At 38.6% G+C, this 17,862-nt stretch overlaps 2 protein-coding genes across 7 annotated transcripts in view; one reads left to right on the top strand and one right to left on the bottom strand.

Moving 5' to 3' along the window:
• The first annotated feature begins 130 nt into the window (after positions 1-130).
• On the top strand, positions 131-13,418 carry LOC136695436 (stimulated by retinoic acid gene 8 protein homolog). Of its 6 annotated transcripts, none has more exons than XM_066669505.1 (10): positions 147-256; positions 363-413; positions 734-876; positions 3,687-3,762; positions 3,962-4,043; positions 4,194-4,337; positions 4,683-4,932; positions 5,774-5,823; positions 10,009-10,114; positions 13,112-13,418. In XM_066669505.1, the coding sequence occupies exons 3-10, from the start codon at positions 736-738 to the stop codon at positions 13,181-13,183; spliced, it is 921 nt and encodes a 306-aa protein (XP_066525602.1). In that variant the 5' UTR covers positions 147-256; positions 363-413; positions 734-735; the 3' UTR covers positions 13,184-13,418. The 6 variants fall into 6 exon arrangements, with proteins under 6 accessions (XP_066525604.1, XP_066525602.1, XP_066525607.1 ...); XM_066669506.1 differs by having other exon boundaries at positions 188-206; XM_066669507.1 differs by lacking the exon at positions 363-413 and having other exon boundaries at positions 131-163.
• Positions 13,419-13,981: 563 nt separating this feature from the next.
• Positions 13,982-17,862, bottom strand: part of LOC136694489 (xylosyl- and glucuronyltransferase LARGE1) — a 56,842-nt gene continuing 52,961 nt past the window's right edge. The window contains exon 15 of the mRNA XM_066668103.1: positions 13,982-17,273. Within this exon, the coding sequence (XP_066524200.1) occupies positions 17,076-17,273 (198 nt within the window). The 3' untranslated portion in view covers positions 13,982-17,075. The remainder of the gene's footprint in view (positions 17,274-17,862) is intronic.

The raw sequence follows: 17,862 nt of genomic DNA, 5'->3' as shown, positions 1-17,862 counted from the left end.
ATTTTTTTTACTGCAAGTGCTAAAATGAACGTCTGTGACCATGGGTCTATGTTAAAAGCGTGTACAAAATTTGGGATATAAAATGAAGCTTTGGAATCGACTCTCAATATTTGAGTCGTATGTACTCGAAGAATCGGTTCTTTTTGGAGTCGACTCCTAACCGGTTTGGTTTTTAACGTCTTTCTCACCACACAAACGTTTAACAAGTAATGTCCGGCAGTTTTTAGTTATTTTATTTATTACCGCACTTAAACAGGTTTGGTTAACTGGCTATATTTTGGCTTTACCTTTACCTAATGTTGGTAAAATTAGCTTGTGCTCTTAATTAGGTTATCGTCAACATTACCGTTACCTTTTGGCAGGTTAGCCGTTCTGGGCCCCTTCTCTAGCTAACTTCGACATTTTAAGGAAAGGTTGGTCTTTTTAAACTAAACGTTTAAGTCTCTGAATGAAGCTGAGGCGGTTTCTTATTCAATTATCTTCCATTTTCAAAGGACTAGGCGCCTAAATTAATCTAAATGCCGCATTATTTAAGGTGGAACAGATGGCGGATTAAGAATACCAGCCTGTTGGTTCTGGTTTCCTAAGTACAGCTATATAGTTCTAGTGTGCTACAGTTTACTGTGTTTAAGCTTAATCGTGCACTTTAGATATAGTGCTAATTTGAATGCAGTATACACAATCCACAACTGGACATCAAATTTAATTAAACTCTGGGTCTTTTTCTCTGCAGACATGTCTTTTAGAGGTGTTGCCCCCTGTAGCAGTCGCGGAAAGAAAAAAAGACCACAGGCCTGCCAGCGAGTCACTTTAACAGATCTCTTTGAGTCCCTTAAAAATGTAGTGTGTCCTTCAATTCAGAAAACACCTGCTAAGGTAATGAGCCAGAAAACGGCGTATTCACTCTATTTATAAACAGGTTCATTACTCATTAAAAACATAGTTATTTTAAAAATAAGTATTTATCTTAAATATTATTCTTATTTTTTAAATCAAATTTAGTGGGATTTTAAAAAATACATACTTCCAAGCTATATTAGTTCACTAGACAGTCATTTTGGAAAGCAAACAGTAGTAGACATATATAATATATTTTAACTATTGACTTAAAATTATTTAGTAGAACAGTGGTTACAAAAAAAAGGGACATTATAGATTGTAAACTAGGTCGTCATGGCGGTACAACAGCTGTCACACAGCTCCAGGGACCTCATTTTTAAAACTCTGCGTGGATTCTTGAGTGAAAGTGCGTACGATTGTTTTTCCGCCTCCGTAACGTCCACATTTACCTATAAGTGGCTAATGCATATAACCACGTGAACATTTAAATATGGACTTCTCTGTTCATTGATGGTTGAGAAAATGGAGGACCGAAAGACAAAAAAGTGACTCTTTGGGGAATGTGCGGTAGAAGTTATTGTTTCAGAGGTCGAGGCGAGGTAAAATGTGTTGTTTGGTGGCCCACAGTGTTTGCATTGCAAACAAACGCAAGTCGAGTGACAACACGGGCCTGCAGCAGTAAAGTGTTAAAACAGATCATTAAACAGATCAAAAAATCTTCATGATCTTTGAAAACATGTCGCCTTATTTGTCAGTGAGCTAGATGCCAAAAACGCCATTATGACAGACATCAGCCTCTATCCTTTTTATATAGACATGTGTTTCTGTGCAAGTTACAGCTGTTTCGGCTTGTAATTATCAGCAATTATTACAAGCCCATAACGAATTATGAATATAATTTATTATTATAACAACAACAGTATAATAATATTAATAAATATTAATGAACATATGGCGCTTATCAAAACAGTTTAAAAAGCGCTTTGCAAATGAATTTATTACAGTGAGATAAAGCAAAATAGATAAAATAATTGAAATAAAAAAAACTTTTTTTTGTAAGTTATATTAAACTAGTGAGTGTTAATCTTCCTTAATTCGTTTTCAGTCTTCATTTTTTAATCTTTACCCCTTATAGACGGGTACGTTGCCCGTTTACTTGCAATTGTCTATTTTACCACATGATGTCACCAATTTGCACTCTCTCCACAAAGTGTTAAGGCCACCTCCAGTATGAATCCCGCCTTGCGCCCATGATTCTGGTTTGGCTCTGGCCCCACCGCGACCCTGAACTGGATAAGTGGTTACAGACAATGAATGAATGAAAGAATTGTAAACAAAAACAAAGTGCACTGATCTGTACATCATTTTGATTAATGGATGTTGTATAAAACTGGATAGAAAAAGTTGAAACTGTGAACATTATTAAAAAAAATGTGTTTCCAACAATCAGAAACCTGGCACGGATGCAACAAAATAGGGGTAAATTTGTTTAAAGCTTAAAAAAAAGACACCTGGTCAGAGGCACCTCACATCTAATTAGAGTAATTGGCAGTGTGTCAGTAACACGACTGGATTTTAAGAGCATTCCAGATTCAGGAATAAATTTCCACATAGTTAAATATCTTGGGGATTTCATAATTTAGGTATATGATATCATGTAAAGAATCCAGATAAATGTCTGTGTAAGGAACAAGACTTAAAACCAATATTTGATGGCCATCATCTTTGTTAAAAACATGCACTGATTCAGGAACACTTCTGAAATTAATTGTGGACAGTTTCTTGCTGCATCCATGCGAGTTCTAATATACAAAGAAGAAATGTTATATAACGAGATCCAGAAAAACAACAGCTTTTTCTGGGCCTGAGCTCATTTAAGATGGAATGAGGCAAAGTGGAAAATTGTCCTATGTACAGATTTGTAATTAATTTGTTGGAAATAATGGAATCATGGGCTCTGGGCTAAAGAGAAGAGTGACCATCCGGCTAGTTTTCAGCGCACAGCATTTATGAAAGCCAGCATTTATGATGGTATGGAGTTGTTTTAGTACATATGGAATGGGTAATTCGCACATATGTGAAGGCACCATTAATGATTTTGTGCAACATATTCTGCCAATAAGGCAATGTCTTTGTCAAGGAAGGCCTTGGTTATTTCAGCAAGTCAGTGCCAAACCGTTGCATGGCTCTAAAATAAGCGTGCTTAACTGACCACTATGCAATCCAGACATGTCACCTATTGAAGAGATTTACCATTTTGCACAACAAAAAATGCAAAAAAGGAGCTACTATTTTGGAACTTGTGAACAGCTGAAATCCTTGAAGTTATTGAAGACTAGATTATTGCTAGATGCAAATCATTCATTCATTATCTGTAACCACTTATCCAGTTCAGGATCGCGGTGGGTCCAGAGCCTACCTGGAATACACCCTGAAGGGGGCGCCAGTCCTTCACAGGGCAACACACACACTCACACATTCATACATACCTACGGACACTTTTGAGTCGTCAATCCACCTACCAATGTGTGTTTTTGGACTGTGAGAGGAAACCGGAGCACCCAGAGGAAACACGCGTGGACACAGGGAGAACACACCGACTCCTCACAGACAGTCACCCGGAGCGGGACTCGAACCCACAACCTCCAGGTCCCTGGAGCTGTGTGACTGCGACACTACCTGCTGCGCCACCGTGCCACGTTATATGCAAATCAGCAGGATTTTATTTTAAATAAACTTAAAAATGCAGATGGAGGCTCATTTCAGGAAAAAAATGAAAAAAATGGAATTATTGTGTTAATAACATAAGTTTGAATTGTGTTGTTTTTTCTTTTTCTTTTTTTTAGTGGAAGATCCTTGATCATGCTAAAGGGTTTCTCCTTGAGAAGGAAGCTTATCTTAGTAAATTACTTGCTCTGAAAGGTAACAAAGACAACCACATATATAAGATAACTACATATATTGTTGCATTGAGCAGCTTTTTAAGTAAAATCTGAAAAAAAAATATAAATGGAACTTATGATTATACTATCTCATTAAAAACTAAAGAATTCTTGTTTTCATATAATGTAATAAAAATATAAAACTTACTAAAATGGTTAAATTACTGATTTTTTTTAAGAAGTTTTCCTTAAAGATGATGAAGGACCAAAGAATTTGGAAGAGGTGCGAGAACAGTATAGACGACTATATTCCAAATGCTTGTGAGTATTTCAAACACCAATAGATGGCAGCAGATACTCTTCTATAGGACACTGTTGTAGCAGGTTTAATGTTTGCCCATAGTGCTCATTCCGTATACAAATTAGGTTACCAGTGTTTTGAGCTTTCATTCTAATCAGTTTGTGCTCCAGCAGATGCAGCCGTAGAGCTCACATTCCTGATGAAGACAATAAACCAGAGAACAGTGGCGGTAACTCTGCTGATGAGGAAATTGATGCAGCATTGCAGTCTCAGTCCTCTGGGTTGTCTGTGTCCAACATTCAAGAGTTTGAGGGGTGAGTTACATCATGAAGAGTAAGACCAAAACAACAAAAAAAGTTTATGTTTTAAGAAGGTGATCTCAGTTTTAATATCAGGTTTACTTTAATGTAAAGTAGCAGTGTGTTTAATATTTCTCCATATTTAGTCATCAGCCAAATACTATTAAATATCAAGGACCGGACCCCCATATAAAGTCAGTTATGGTGACAATATTTTTAGGCTCGCTAATATGGTGAATACCAAAGTACTTCTCTTTGGAAATGGGAATAAACAAAGGCATAGAGAAGCAAATAAAGTAAACGTATCGTACCACTGAGTATGTAACTCTTTCTATGTGTAGATATCTCTTTTTTTTACAGACAGACTCAGGAGCACTTATTGCACAGCGGAATCCTTGCCCCAGAACAGATAGATCTGGCTGTGGTGTCAGAGGCCATCTCAGGCCTGTGGAACAGCCTGCTCCCAGAGCAAAGTGCTGCCATCCAGCATAGCACACTGAACGAAAGCTCTGCCACTTGTGTAGAACCAGATAATAACACCCCCTGCAGCTCACCGAACTCATCTCAGCTTACAAGCTTAAACGCAACAGGAACTTCTGCCTTCGAGGAAGTAAGGAGTGGTAATTTTTTGCTTATGCTTAGAGTCATTTGTCATTTTCTTACGGTTTCCAATTTCTGCTATATTTAGCTCTTCTAACTGCCACTGACAGCATTTCTTTACCTCAGCCTTTATTCTCTGTTACTCCCCTGAGCCAAAACTACCTTTGGTTCCATTAACTTTGTTAATGTGTGAATAGCATACCCTGTTACATAAACAGGATCCTTTCCCCAGGGCACCATCCAATATGAAAGCTGTTTATCACTGTCTGAAGGACCCGGAGGTGATATTTCTTTATCAAACAACAGCACAAAGGTGTGTTCCAGAATAGGTGGGAATTTCCAGCAGTCTCTGCCACATGGGGTTCTCTTAGGACAGATGCCATCACTTAATCCTTCTTTTCTGGCCTGAGGAGTAGTCCATGGGGGGTGGGGGCGGGGTTTGCTAGCCTCTGCTGGCTGCCGGGAGAACAGCTGGGTTATGGTTGCTCATTGGGTTACAGAAGAGGGCACAGACGAGGCTTTGACAATTAGGCGGTTTGGCTTTATCACTGTTGCTCCTGTCACATCATCACTGTCACGCTCTGATAATGTCACTGGAGGAAGCACCTCAGTTCTTACAACACAAAAGGTGTCTTTAGTATTGCATCCACCACCGAGCTGCTTTTGAGATTTCTCTTCTCCCTACTACAGCTTATCGTTTTTGAATTAGCAGAAAAATGTGCTGTTGGTCAAGAAGGAATGAGATGAGAAAAAGCATGTAGAGGCAGAAGAGAGCACTCTAACTGACCACGTTTGTGATCAGCACAGTGTTTAAAGTTTTTGAAGCTGTGTGTTCATTTTTTTTTCTTCAGACTGTATACGATGTGGTGCAGAGAGACATGGATGCCAGTTCTCCAAATAGGTACTGTTCTCTACTCACCATACCCAAGTAGCAGAAACATCCATTAATAAAAGTGAGAAATAAATATGTTGCAACCAGACAAAAAATGTGTTAACATTTGTAAGACATTTAAATTTAGACAGATGGTTGTTCTGAAGATGATAAAAGGCTAAGGTATTATACATAAAAGATACATCCATTGGTTTTGCCCTATTCTACTTCAAACACAGGAATTACTCCTAAAGCTTGCATCTGTGTTTCTGTAATTATTCACTAATAACATCAAGATGTAAAAAGCTTATGATTAAAAGCCTGATCAAAACAACAAAATAAATCTAAGTGTCACTAAGAGTTTGAAACCACCATTACATCCTACTTTGATGCTAAAGAAGGCATTAGAAGGAGATCTGATGTAAACAATAGGAAAATCTTGAAGATAGAAGAAACATTAGAAGAAAAAAATAAACTACTGAATTTTTGGGGGAGGGGTGTTTTGCTTATTAGCAGTTCACACAGAAGGCAGATTATAATGTAGCTACTACGACAACAAATACCTTTGCGCTTTTACAAATATTAAGGTGATTGTGGACTTTTGACTCATCTTGTATTTTGTGGCCTAGGAACATTATTCAACTCATTGGATATGTCATTCTGTGCTTTTAAATTCATGTCACACAAACTGAACTGCAACAGAAAACATCCAGGCAGATTTATCCATCCTAATGAATACAGTCCAGTTTATCAGTAGTGCCTGAGTATATTTTTCTTATATCTCTTTCACACATGCATGGTAATCTAGAAATGTTCCTGAGTTTACCCGGATGTGTGAATGCGACCACCTGCAACATTCGTCCCAGACCTTACCCAGACTTTATCCTCCTGTATGCGCTATACAAGCACTGTGCGCCACAAGGTCTGGGCGATATGGCCAAAAATGATATCACTATAAGTTTTTCTATATCGATCAATCTCGGTATTTATAACAATATTAACATTTTGTCACACTGTGACATCCTTCTAAAACTGTCGGCTGAATACACCAAATTTTCATTACATTACTCACATTCAACAATTTCACTGGAACAAGAAGGTAATGATATCTGTGTCTTGTGTCATGAAAACATTCTTAGGGCGTTACAACCTCAAGCGTTTAAAGAAACAGAGAGTAAAATGATAGATTAAGAAGATTTAAAAATATAAATGAATAAATAAATGAACACTCCCAAGTGCTGAACAGTGCTTGTAACAATGGGAAAGCTAGGTTTCAGTTTTGCATGTTCGTTCATTAATTGTCTGTAACCGCTTATGCAGTTCAGGGTCACGGTGGGTCTGGTGCCTACCCAGAATCACTGGGTGCGAGGTGGGAAAAGTTCCGCCCTTGGGAGTGTTTGTTTATATATTGGCTGTGTTTTGCAAGTGGAGAACGTCAAGCGTGCTCTCGCATTTCCCGGGAGGAAAAAACACCAGGTTCTCCCTGCATGTGAGGGAAAGTTTCTGCGCTTGTGTCCTGACAGGGGTATGCAATACCAGATACAATACACCCCAAAACAAACACAGAGTGAATAGGAGACTATAACATATTCAATATATATATATATATATATCTAATACAGGGTGACCAGGCGTCCTCTTTTACCTGGACATGTTTTAGACTTAAAAAACATCCGGGCGGAATTTCACAAACGTCCGGGATTTTGTTTTTCCAAGAGCTTACATAGAATTTTGAGAAGCGTTTTGTTCACAAGCTAGTCCCGCCCTCCACTACTCTGTTTGGTTCGCTTGAGTGAGAAGAGGGCATGGTGAAGTAGCCTAAAATCTTCGGATTGCACGGTCTGACTGTAGAGCTACCGTTATTGGTCGATAACCTTCTCTGTAAACATTTAATTGGTCAGTCTGCACTTCAGTAGTCCTTGTTTACGTCCTTCTTGTTGAAACATGAATTAAACCTATTATAGTCTTGTTTATGTTCTCACATTCATACGGTCACCTGTCCATACACCGTAATAGCATGAGCCTGATAGCGTTCAGTTGGCTGTGCTAACCGGAATAGAAATGAAGGTTTTTTGAGCTCTATTACCCAAAGCTTATCATCATTATCAAGCTAAAATTAATCATGAAACATACTGATGTCGTTTTATCGCCCAGCACACACCTAAAGCAAGTGTTTTATTTCCTGCTGCGAGAGCACGCCCGAGGCATAAAATCTCCCGCTGTGAGCTGCATCTGTGAACGACCATTCCGGGACATTTCGGGACCTGATATTCCGGAATTTCTCTAGACATTCTCCAGAGGTCATGTGTGAAAGGGGCATTATATGTCCAGAAATGTATCTTTTGTACCCAGAGGCACTGTTAAGTAACAGCTTTTGTAATTTCATGTACAAGCTTTGACATGTACTGCTGTTATATCTCATCTCAGGACGACGTGTTTGTTTTCTTGCATGATTTTCTGCTTTACATTTTGTATGCCGGTCAAATCAGTTGTTATGAAAATGACAAAGGAAAGATAACAGCAAGAGGAACATGATCAGCTTTAAATAAACCTGGTTGAAAAAGGCCCAGGAGTCCTAGGTCGAGGGGTTGAAGATAGTATTTAGTGCTAGAAGAAGGAGGCACTCAGGTGGGTTCTGTGATTTTGGAAAAGAAACTGTTTCTAGAGAAACATCTCTAGGGAGGACAGAGCGAGGGTAGATGACAGAAGCAGGTAGATGAGTGGATCTGGAGGGAGAGAACAGTCTCCTCACGTAGCACTCTAATCCAAGATGTCTGCTGCGTCCCGATTGAAGCAATCAATCACAGTCATGGGGTGCTCCCTCTAGGACAGGCACAAAGCTCGCACACAAGCGCACACACACACACGCACAAGGTTATATATGAAACACACATACACAACAATAGACTGTAACCATATCCATAAACACACAGATGTTCACTCTCTATAAAGATAGTCATTAACTACTAAGGTACTGACACAGGAATTGTGTGTTGCTAGCTTTATCTAAATTTTTTTAAAGGTAATCAGATATTGACTTTACTTATTAACACTAAAAATAGATATATGAATGTTATATCATCACTTATATAAACATGTAATTGAACCAGGAACCCTCTGATCCCAAGCTCCCTTCTTGACCTTAAGGCCATTGCTGCTCCTAAGCATTAGATAAAAATAAGCCCTTGATTGAATCACATCTCTTTAGTAAGTTTACAGTTGTTTAGTTAGTTTTCTGCTTCTGATTTCTACAATTATAAACTGTTGTCTATGTAGTGCAGCACATTTTACCCTGTTCTTCAGAGTGGATGGGATAACAAAGTATACAGAGCCACATATAGCTTACAGTCTGTAATGGTAGGCGATGTTAATAAAATGCACAATGAGCGTCAAAAATAAGGTGTTAGCTTAAATGTTAAGGCTGATTGGTGTGTACCTTTTTTCAAATATATTTAAGCACCAAAAAAAGCATGGCAAACGTTTGTTATCAAGCATCTAATAGGATCTTTGTGCAACAACAGTTATATTGAAAAGTCTACGAGAGCTAGTTCTCTCATTAGAGCAGCAGTTTATGTTTAACGTTTCTGTATTTAATTCATATTTACATGTAGAGCAAATGAAACTTGTCATGTGTAACATCTTAATTACTTTGTGGACACATAAAGCACACTTTATCACCCTGATGTGAAAGCTTGACAATAAATTAACATGGCCTCAGGCAGTTTGAACGCGCTGCTTAAACACATGCAATGATTTATTATGCAGTGTCCTCTTTTGTTTCATTTACTGTTGGTAGACTTTGAGTATTGTTGAACTTCAGTGCCCATGCTGATAAAATCTAGCTGGAAAACACAGTATTGTAACAGAGTTTGAGAAACAGTGTTATTTAGCTCAAGAAAAATGTAAGTAGGAAATGAAAACTGCAATCATGTAGGTCTAATTTATGACGTTTCCGGTAATTTCCAGTAAATGAAGTAAGAAAAAAGTGCATTACTTAAGATCTGTTAACTACTTACATTTTAATCATCATTCTAATTTGAGTTCTATTGGTTCATTACCGTCTAAAGGAAAGCTGTTTTTTTTCCAAAATGTCTACAAATAAAAATGGAAATGAAGGTACTTAGGTCTGTTTAAAATGTGTTTCCTTACAGTTATGATTATCATTATACGTGTTCATTAAGGTAACACTTGCCTCTGATATTCTCCATCCCGCAGTCCCTCAGTGCTGCTGCCAGAGAATGGGCAATATGACAGTCAAATCTTCAAGGACATTATAGACTTCATCAGGAGACACATATGTGAGGATCAGAAGCTCACTCAGGTAGGAATCTCAGTTTTGGCCTGGTCAGGTTAATAAGGTGGTAATGGGACTCTGTTAGAGAGAAGACATGATCAAATAGTCTCTGTGCGGTTTATGAGTGTGGTCCAAATTAGGACTGAAAAGATCGGATTGGATGTTAAGACTTCAAATATAATACAAATTACACTGCAGCCTGCAGCCTGGTAATGTTCAGAGTGAAGCCAAAACGATGGCCTTTTGTTTAGGATGCAGACGTACAGAACGCCACATTTCATATTGTTTCAGGGAAAAGGTTTTGTTTAGGCTCATACCAACACAAAGTAAAAGAACTTCAAGTGCTGACAGACAAAATTTTAGAAGTATAAAAGAACTTGGTTGCCTATCCTGTGCAAGAAGCAACTATTTGGAGCTGCGACCTACTGGCAGCTTTTGCTTTGATGTAAGCCTTTGAAGTCAGAAGGCATAAACCAGCACAGAGACTCAAGAGCTGTCTATGAAGGAAAACATGAATGATATCACAACACCCTCCAGAGCGCTGGGACAATCTACTGCTTGCAGAAAAACCTTGACATTATAAAAACAGGAATACAGCAACAGATGTAGGTAACCCCTCAAAACAAACACAAAGAAAGCCAAATAAGGCTCCAGCAGATCCTTCACATATTTCAGGATGGCATTGAGCTGACACGATCACTGCAAACACAACCTAGGAAAACAAATCCAAACATTTATACCACTTCACAGTAATTACAATCAGCTTAGAGCACAACATTGAAGATCACCTCAAGTGCTAATATTTCAAAGTCTTAAAATTTGAGTTTGAAAATGCCGTTCTGTTTTTCTGCTGTATCTTTAAAGGAAACTGCACAGGTACAGCTAAAAATTAATAATAATCAACAAAAACCATCCTTAATTAACTCAAAACAATTAATAACACTCTACTGATTAAAGGATGAGCACTGAAAAGATATCATTTGTTTGTGTACCCCCTTATTCACCAGTTATGTGACTAGATGACCAGTGAAATTTGTCCTCATTATTTTTTAAACACTATATCCCTGTTATAGCCTCACTTCTAACCGGTTATCCGAGACTACACACTGTAGGTCAGCTTATCATTTAAAAGACGGGCCTTTTATGTCCACCTAGGAATGCAAACTCATTGATTTGCACAACCTTAGTGTTTATACCGACTGCAGTTTTGCTTTATGACCGGGCATGATATGCAGCAGTCATTGACATTAATGTACTGTAAGTAAACAAACCGAGAGTGAGGCTGCTGAAGGTACAGCGCAGGCTGCGTAATGCATAATCATTACAGGCTCTCTAAAAGATGAATAGCATGTGTCTTGGGGCAGTTTGTATTTGCACTATTAATATTACTCAGTGCTATTGATGCAGGGGAGAGGTTATGGAGCATCACAGAGCAGAAAATATTTAATCATATTTAATCATGGCATGTTCAATAAGAAAGGAGAAGTACTTACGGAGCCCTCTGTGGGCTGAAAATCTAATGAAAATTCGAGCATGGTTTTGAATCATAGAGCATCACTGAGAAAAGCACTTTGAGAAGTGCTGAATGTATGGAAGTCAAATACCTGCTGAGCACTGCATACAATTCAGCGGATTAAAGGGGACGTATTTTGACAAAAATCACTTTTTGAGTGCATCAGCACATTAATTTGTGGATCCAGAAGTCCTACCAACCCACACATTGTGGAAAAAAACAACCTAGTCAGTTTTTGTCATCCACCTAAAAACAAGTTTGTACTGCGTCTAACGTAAATAGCACGGCACTTCAGAGTTGTCCCGCCTCCTCATCCGAGTCTCTCCAATCGTTGTACAGGACCAGTGTTTATGTGAGAATGCAAAGACGAGGTATAACAAAACAAAACAAACTCCAAACTAAAACTAAAAATGGCCAAAATAAGAATAGAAAATAAAGAAAATCAAATAAAAAGGACTTCAAAATTAGTTTCTTGTCCTTTTCCAGATGAGTGTACTGTTTAAACTAGTGTACAATGTTTACATTTCTGTTCAATTCGACAGTAGGTGTTCATAGGCAATAATATATCGTTTACACAGGTGCTGTGATGTATCATAGAGAAATGTCATGCAATATATTGTGTATCGTGATATTGTATCATGAGATGCCCTGTGATTCCCACACCTATTCAACAATGCCAATATAATACACTCCACTTTAATTCACTTACCTTAGTCCCACTGTGAACTGGTCAATACTGCAGTCCCTAATCTCCCCTCCCTAGTATTTATTATCATTGTTGTACTTGTCTTGTATTTTTGCACATTTGCACACATGCCCTTTATTTAGTCTTGTGTCGGTGCTTGTTTTATGTAGCACCTTGGTCCTAGAGGAATGTAGTTTCATTGTGTACTGTACACACTGTGGATGAGTGAAATGTGAATGAAAACGTCTACAAGGAATGGTGTTAACGTTTGGAGAAAAAGGGGTATAATATGTATCTTTTAAAGGAGAATTCCATTGGTTTCTGAATTGACACAATTACATTCCACACTACCACACAGCTCCAAGGTCCTGGGGTTGTGGGTTCAGACCCTGCCTCAGGTCACTTGCCTATTAGGTGTGCTCTCCCCGAGTGGGTTTCTTCCCACAGTCAAAAACACATTGGTAGGTGGATTAGCAATTTACGTGTGTGTGAGAGAGAGGCGCTCTGTGATGGACTGGTGCCCTGTCCTGGATGAAGTGGTTACAGAATATGAATGATGAAGAAAATATGACAGCTTGATCCATCACGTAATTATAGCTGGTCAAGTCCACATCAAAGCAGACAAACAGCATTTATGTCACAAAGCCATCATGAAAAGCCTTTATATTTGATGCGTCTGTTGAGTTTAAGTCTTCAGATTTTCACTTTGTTTATGTTCTCACGTAGCTTCATGTCGTAATGTGATATTATGCAAAGCTTTTTGAATACGTGCCCTTCTGCAGAACATGATACATAACCTCAAAGTACCTTCTTCAATGTGTTTCAGGGGAGGGACCTAACCCCTGATTGTGAAGAGCTTTTTCTGTGGTGTTGCGAAAGTTTTGATGAAGATTTGTAGTTTGCTGCACCAGCCTTTGTAGCTATCACTTCTCATATAAACATTTTTGCTGGTTGTTTAAAGAAACGGCATTGTCTTTTGTTTTAAATACAATGTGTCTTATTTTATTCACACCCCCATTTGTTTAACACTGTTTTTGAAAACTGGCTTTGATCGACACTGGTGTTCTTGTACTGTTCAACAATTTTAAATAAATAATTTCGGGCCAAAGTGAGCACTCATACATCGTAAGTGTTCTCTGTGCTAGTCACCTTTACTTTGATTTCACAGCGTGGTGCCTCATTAATCAGTATTTACACTGCTGTGAATGGGAATGTTAAAGCCAGCTTGGCCTGCAGATGAGACACTGTGGCAGACTGCCTGAGCCCATCACTTCTCTGTGCCCTCACCTCCCTCTCTAGTACATATTTCTCCATAAATAAACATCATACTTGGCCACGTGACTCCCAGCCAAGCTCTGCCACTGTGCGAGACTGTGTTTTTGTCTCAGACGAGTCTCTCCCTCTCTGGTTGGATGATTGTTCCTGCTGTGCCGGCAGTGTCTCCCGATTATATCTAAACTAGACTGGGATTCCAATACAGTATATCACACACAGGCGTGCTGCGGTCACACTTGTCCTTTAAATACACAAGGTTCCTACCTCCTGCAAAAAAAAGAAAAATAGACGTGATTCCTGCACCTGTGAGGTTGAAGTTTATTTGATTTATTTTTAATTTTTTTAAGACATAGATTGCATTTTTAAAGCTGTACCATCCTCAATCATTGCTCAAATCATGTTTGGTTTAGGAAAGGCTTGTGAAATAATCAGTTTTACTGAATTGTACAGCAGGGGCTCAGGAGGTTTAGACAAATTCCAATAAGAATCTAAGAGCTCTTTAGGATGAAAAAAATGTCAGCAGATGCAAGGCTTATTTCCCAAATATGACACATTCCGATGCCAGCTTTTGGCTACAATGATATTTCTTTTTGTCATTTGTTTTATCCCTTTTCGTAATCCCTCCTCTGGTCTTGAGAGATTCTAGAATAACAGGTGTCGCATTAGACAAACACTACAGTTGCAGCCTTTCATTTTTTTAGATGGTACACTACTGTCAAATGCTCCCAAAGTAAAACAGCAAAAGATGCATCATTTTTCCAGCATTTTTATTCATGTAGGAGAAAAAAAAACTGTCAGTGCTATTTTCCACATGTAAGTCTAGTCACTGTCTTACAGCCGCAGAGCTGTTCATGACACACCCCCAAACACGCAAATCTTTCTGCTCTCAAGGAGCCTGAAATACACATCCATTTTTAAACTTGTAAGCAGCCTTTGCTTGTTAATTAGAGGTGTGTGTTTGGACAGTTTTAATTTAGCATTCTAGATAAACTCCAAGCTCTTAGCAATACTTGCGTAAAATAAGCTCGCTGGGCCAGATGTGTTCTTGTAACAAGAACATCAGAACAACAATAAGAAACTTTGGGCTATATATCAATGGAACTATAGACTAAAGGCCTTTTCACAGAGTCAGATTTATTTACTAACGAAGGGGAAAAAAACCTCACATCTGGTTCTGTGTCTCTTTCACACCGAAACTGACGGACTGTGTGAGGCTGTGTCAGATTTTGAATTAGAAGATGAGCAACACGCAGAATTGGAGCCTCAAACTCTCCCCGTGACCTACAGAAACACTGCTGAACTCTCTGTGTTGTCTCTGGAGACTGGGGGGGAATTCTCTGTGTTGTTTAGTTGCAGTGTTTAACATGAAATGATACATTTATCAGCGTTCCTACTCAATTAATCAATTTGTTCTTCCTCTTACAGTGTCTTCCTGTGATTCCAGAGCGTTGAGGCAAAAAACACATAGGTTCCACTAAGTAAAAAAAAATCACATTTGTATTTTACGGTGTGAAAAGGCCTTTACACTATCTCCAACAGCATGTTGACACTTGACCATACAATGTTTCTTCATAAATTACATGTAAAAACTCTACAGAGCAAACAGGTTCACTGCTCAAGAGCGTAATGCTTTGGGGGTTACTGCCGCTAGTTGACATTTTGGACTGGGCAGAGTCACCTTAGCTTCATAGTCCAGAGCCTCTCATGGTAATGCTTTTTTGTGGAGATTGTACAAGATGAATGCACACAATGTTGAACAAGTTTCAATAAAGGGTCCACCTTAAAGGAGCTCAATTCACAAATTAAATGTAGTGTCTGGATACCTTCTGATATAAAGTCTATTAAGGTGGTTTCTAAAAACTCATAAGAATGGAGTTCAAATAAGCACAATAATGCCCTTATCAACACAATGCAATGAATAATAAACCTGCCATTAGCTTAGAAAAAGAAAGTCCACCGAAACAACATAAAATAAGCATGCACATGTGTGTGGAGAACTTTTCGTATACAGTAAAAATGAAACATTACCTCTATCATTGGACAAACATTCTTTTACAAGATGACATCTGGTCCTTCAAGACTGCAGTCAATAGGTACTAGCACCTCATTAAGACTTAATACTGTCGCAAAAACAAGTTCACATTTGTTCAGAAAAGAAAGGTTGGGGCTGGGTTTCTCTCTGTAAGTCAATCAAAGTGCTGACATTTCGTATACAATACTATACTTGTTCATGAAATTCCATTTCCTTGTATCTGAATGCATGATAAATGGCTGGACATGACCGGATGTCTCTATGTTTTTCATCTTGTTGTTAAAGAAAGAGTTTAAGAATCTTAACCAAAGGGATAGAAGAGCAAACTCTCTCTGGAACAAAGGTGCACAATTAATGGCACTACAGGGTCATCTTACCTTTCAGATGCCACTATGTGTATGCGGCTGCTTTCTGTTACATCCTGCCATTTTGTCATTTTGACTCCACAATGGAGTTAGTGCATTTCTGCTGGCTTACGCAGCTGCAAGAAGTGTAAACACATTACTGACATGATAATGATAAAGCAATCCATTTGAAATCTCAGGACAATGAGGACAACATCAGAAATTATAATACTGTTGTTTAAAAGAAAAAAGGATGGTGTCAAAGTGACTCAGTATATGCTTAGTCATGATTTGGGTTTTTTTCTGTCTTCTTTTGTCTGGATTGTCAATAGGCATAGCCTAACTTTCTCCAAACATAAAATTGCTACTGTGCATTGAGGTTCTATTCTTCAACCTCAGTGCTTTTGAGAGGGGAAAAATCTCTCTAGGAGCTATTTTCCCTTCTAGTCCATTGCTTTCAAAATCCAGCACTGTCTGTTAAACAGTTTTTGTGGTTAACAGTGCATGTTTTCTACAGAGGAACTAAACCCTGATGCTTCATCAATCACTTCTAGTGACAGACTCACGCTAGTTATAACTTCCTAGTTTTACCAGTTAAACGGCTGACTCTTCCTTGTGTCCACATTCGGTTGATTAACTAATACTGAAAAAAGGTTCCCAGGCCCAAACACGAATACACCACCACCTTTTGCTTTGGGGCTTCACTCCGAGTCCATGACAAGGCATCGTTGGACGTATTCCAGCATACCACAGGTGAGTCTCAGCAGTGCTGATTCGTAAGTAGCCATATGCAGATCATCATGGCAAAAGGCTGTCTGCCCGGTTGTTAATGATATCCCAATTCCTTTCCAAGGAGTGGCTTGTTTGAATGAATCAGATATTAAACATTTAATCTTAGGGAATCCAACTGAAGACACAATGAGATATTGCACCTTTTCTGTTTCTGAAGCAGTGACTGAAAACGTCACAAATGGTCAAATCAGCACCCTGAATGCCAGAACAAATAAGCATAACTCTCTGAATTCCCATCATCTCATTATCAAACTATTAGGTCCATTATGGACCTGTAATGTCACATGCCTTTCTAACTTTCAGTGGCTTAATACCACCTGGATAGAGTAAAGCATGACGTGGCCTCGCTAGCTGTTGTTGTCTGCAGTCATGTATTTGAGGGCAGCAAACCCATAGCGTCTGGACATGTTCTGCTGAAACTCCTCCTTCAGAGTCTTGAGGCAAACACGGTACTGTTTATTGGACCGGAACTTGGTGATGTCGAAGCTGGGTGCGTGAGGCATGTGGATCATGTAGGCGTTTGGCAGAACCACAAACTCATATTCCTGTGAGGAAGAATGAAATATTTCCGTCAAATACAACACAACAAATGAACCAACAATTGAAACAAATAATAAGTAGGAAAGTACATGCAGTATGTTTACTAATTGTCTTAAAAATATGACACCCCTTTACCATTTGGGTTACTTTTGACACAAACACATGTACCTCTGCCATACACACAGCAATTTTAAATTTTTTGGTTTGAATCAGCAAATTACTGAACGAAAATATAGACTGACATTAGCGGTGTAGATATTGGAAATCAAAAGTTAACCAATGGGTCTTTGCAGGTCGTACGTGATTTTTGCCTGTGATGTCACCCTCAAGCTATGTTCCAGGCGTTACGGCGAACTCTATAAAGAAAATTATTTTTAACATAATCATTATTTTTATACTCTGGCAGCCGAGACAGAACCAAAACTGGAGAAGCTTGAGAGCATTCCACACAAAACAAACTTAGCCAAGACAGCAAGGACGTTTATTTCAATAAAATGTCATCATTTAACGATACTGATCTTTATCATCAATTTTTTTCCCCAATTATAAGCACAACAATACAAATATAAGCTGTAATTTTAATGAAGCCATATC

The sequence above is a fragment of the Hoplias malabaricus genome, chromosome 4 (genome assembly GCF_029633855.1).
Source record: "Hoplias malabaricus isolate fHopMal1 chromosome 4, fHopMal1.hap1, whole genome shotgun sequence".
NCBI lineage: Eukaryota > Metazoa > Chordata > Actinopteri > Characiformes > Erythrinidae > Hoplias > Hoplias malabaricus.
This window is presented reverse-complemented; position numbering and strand designations above follow the sequence as displayed.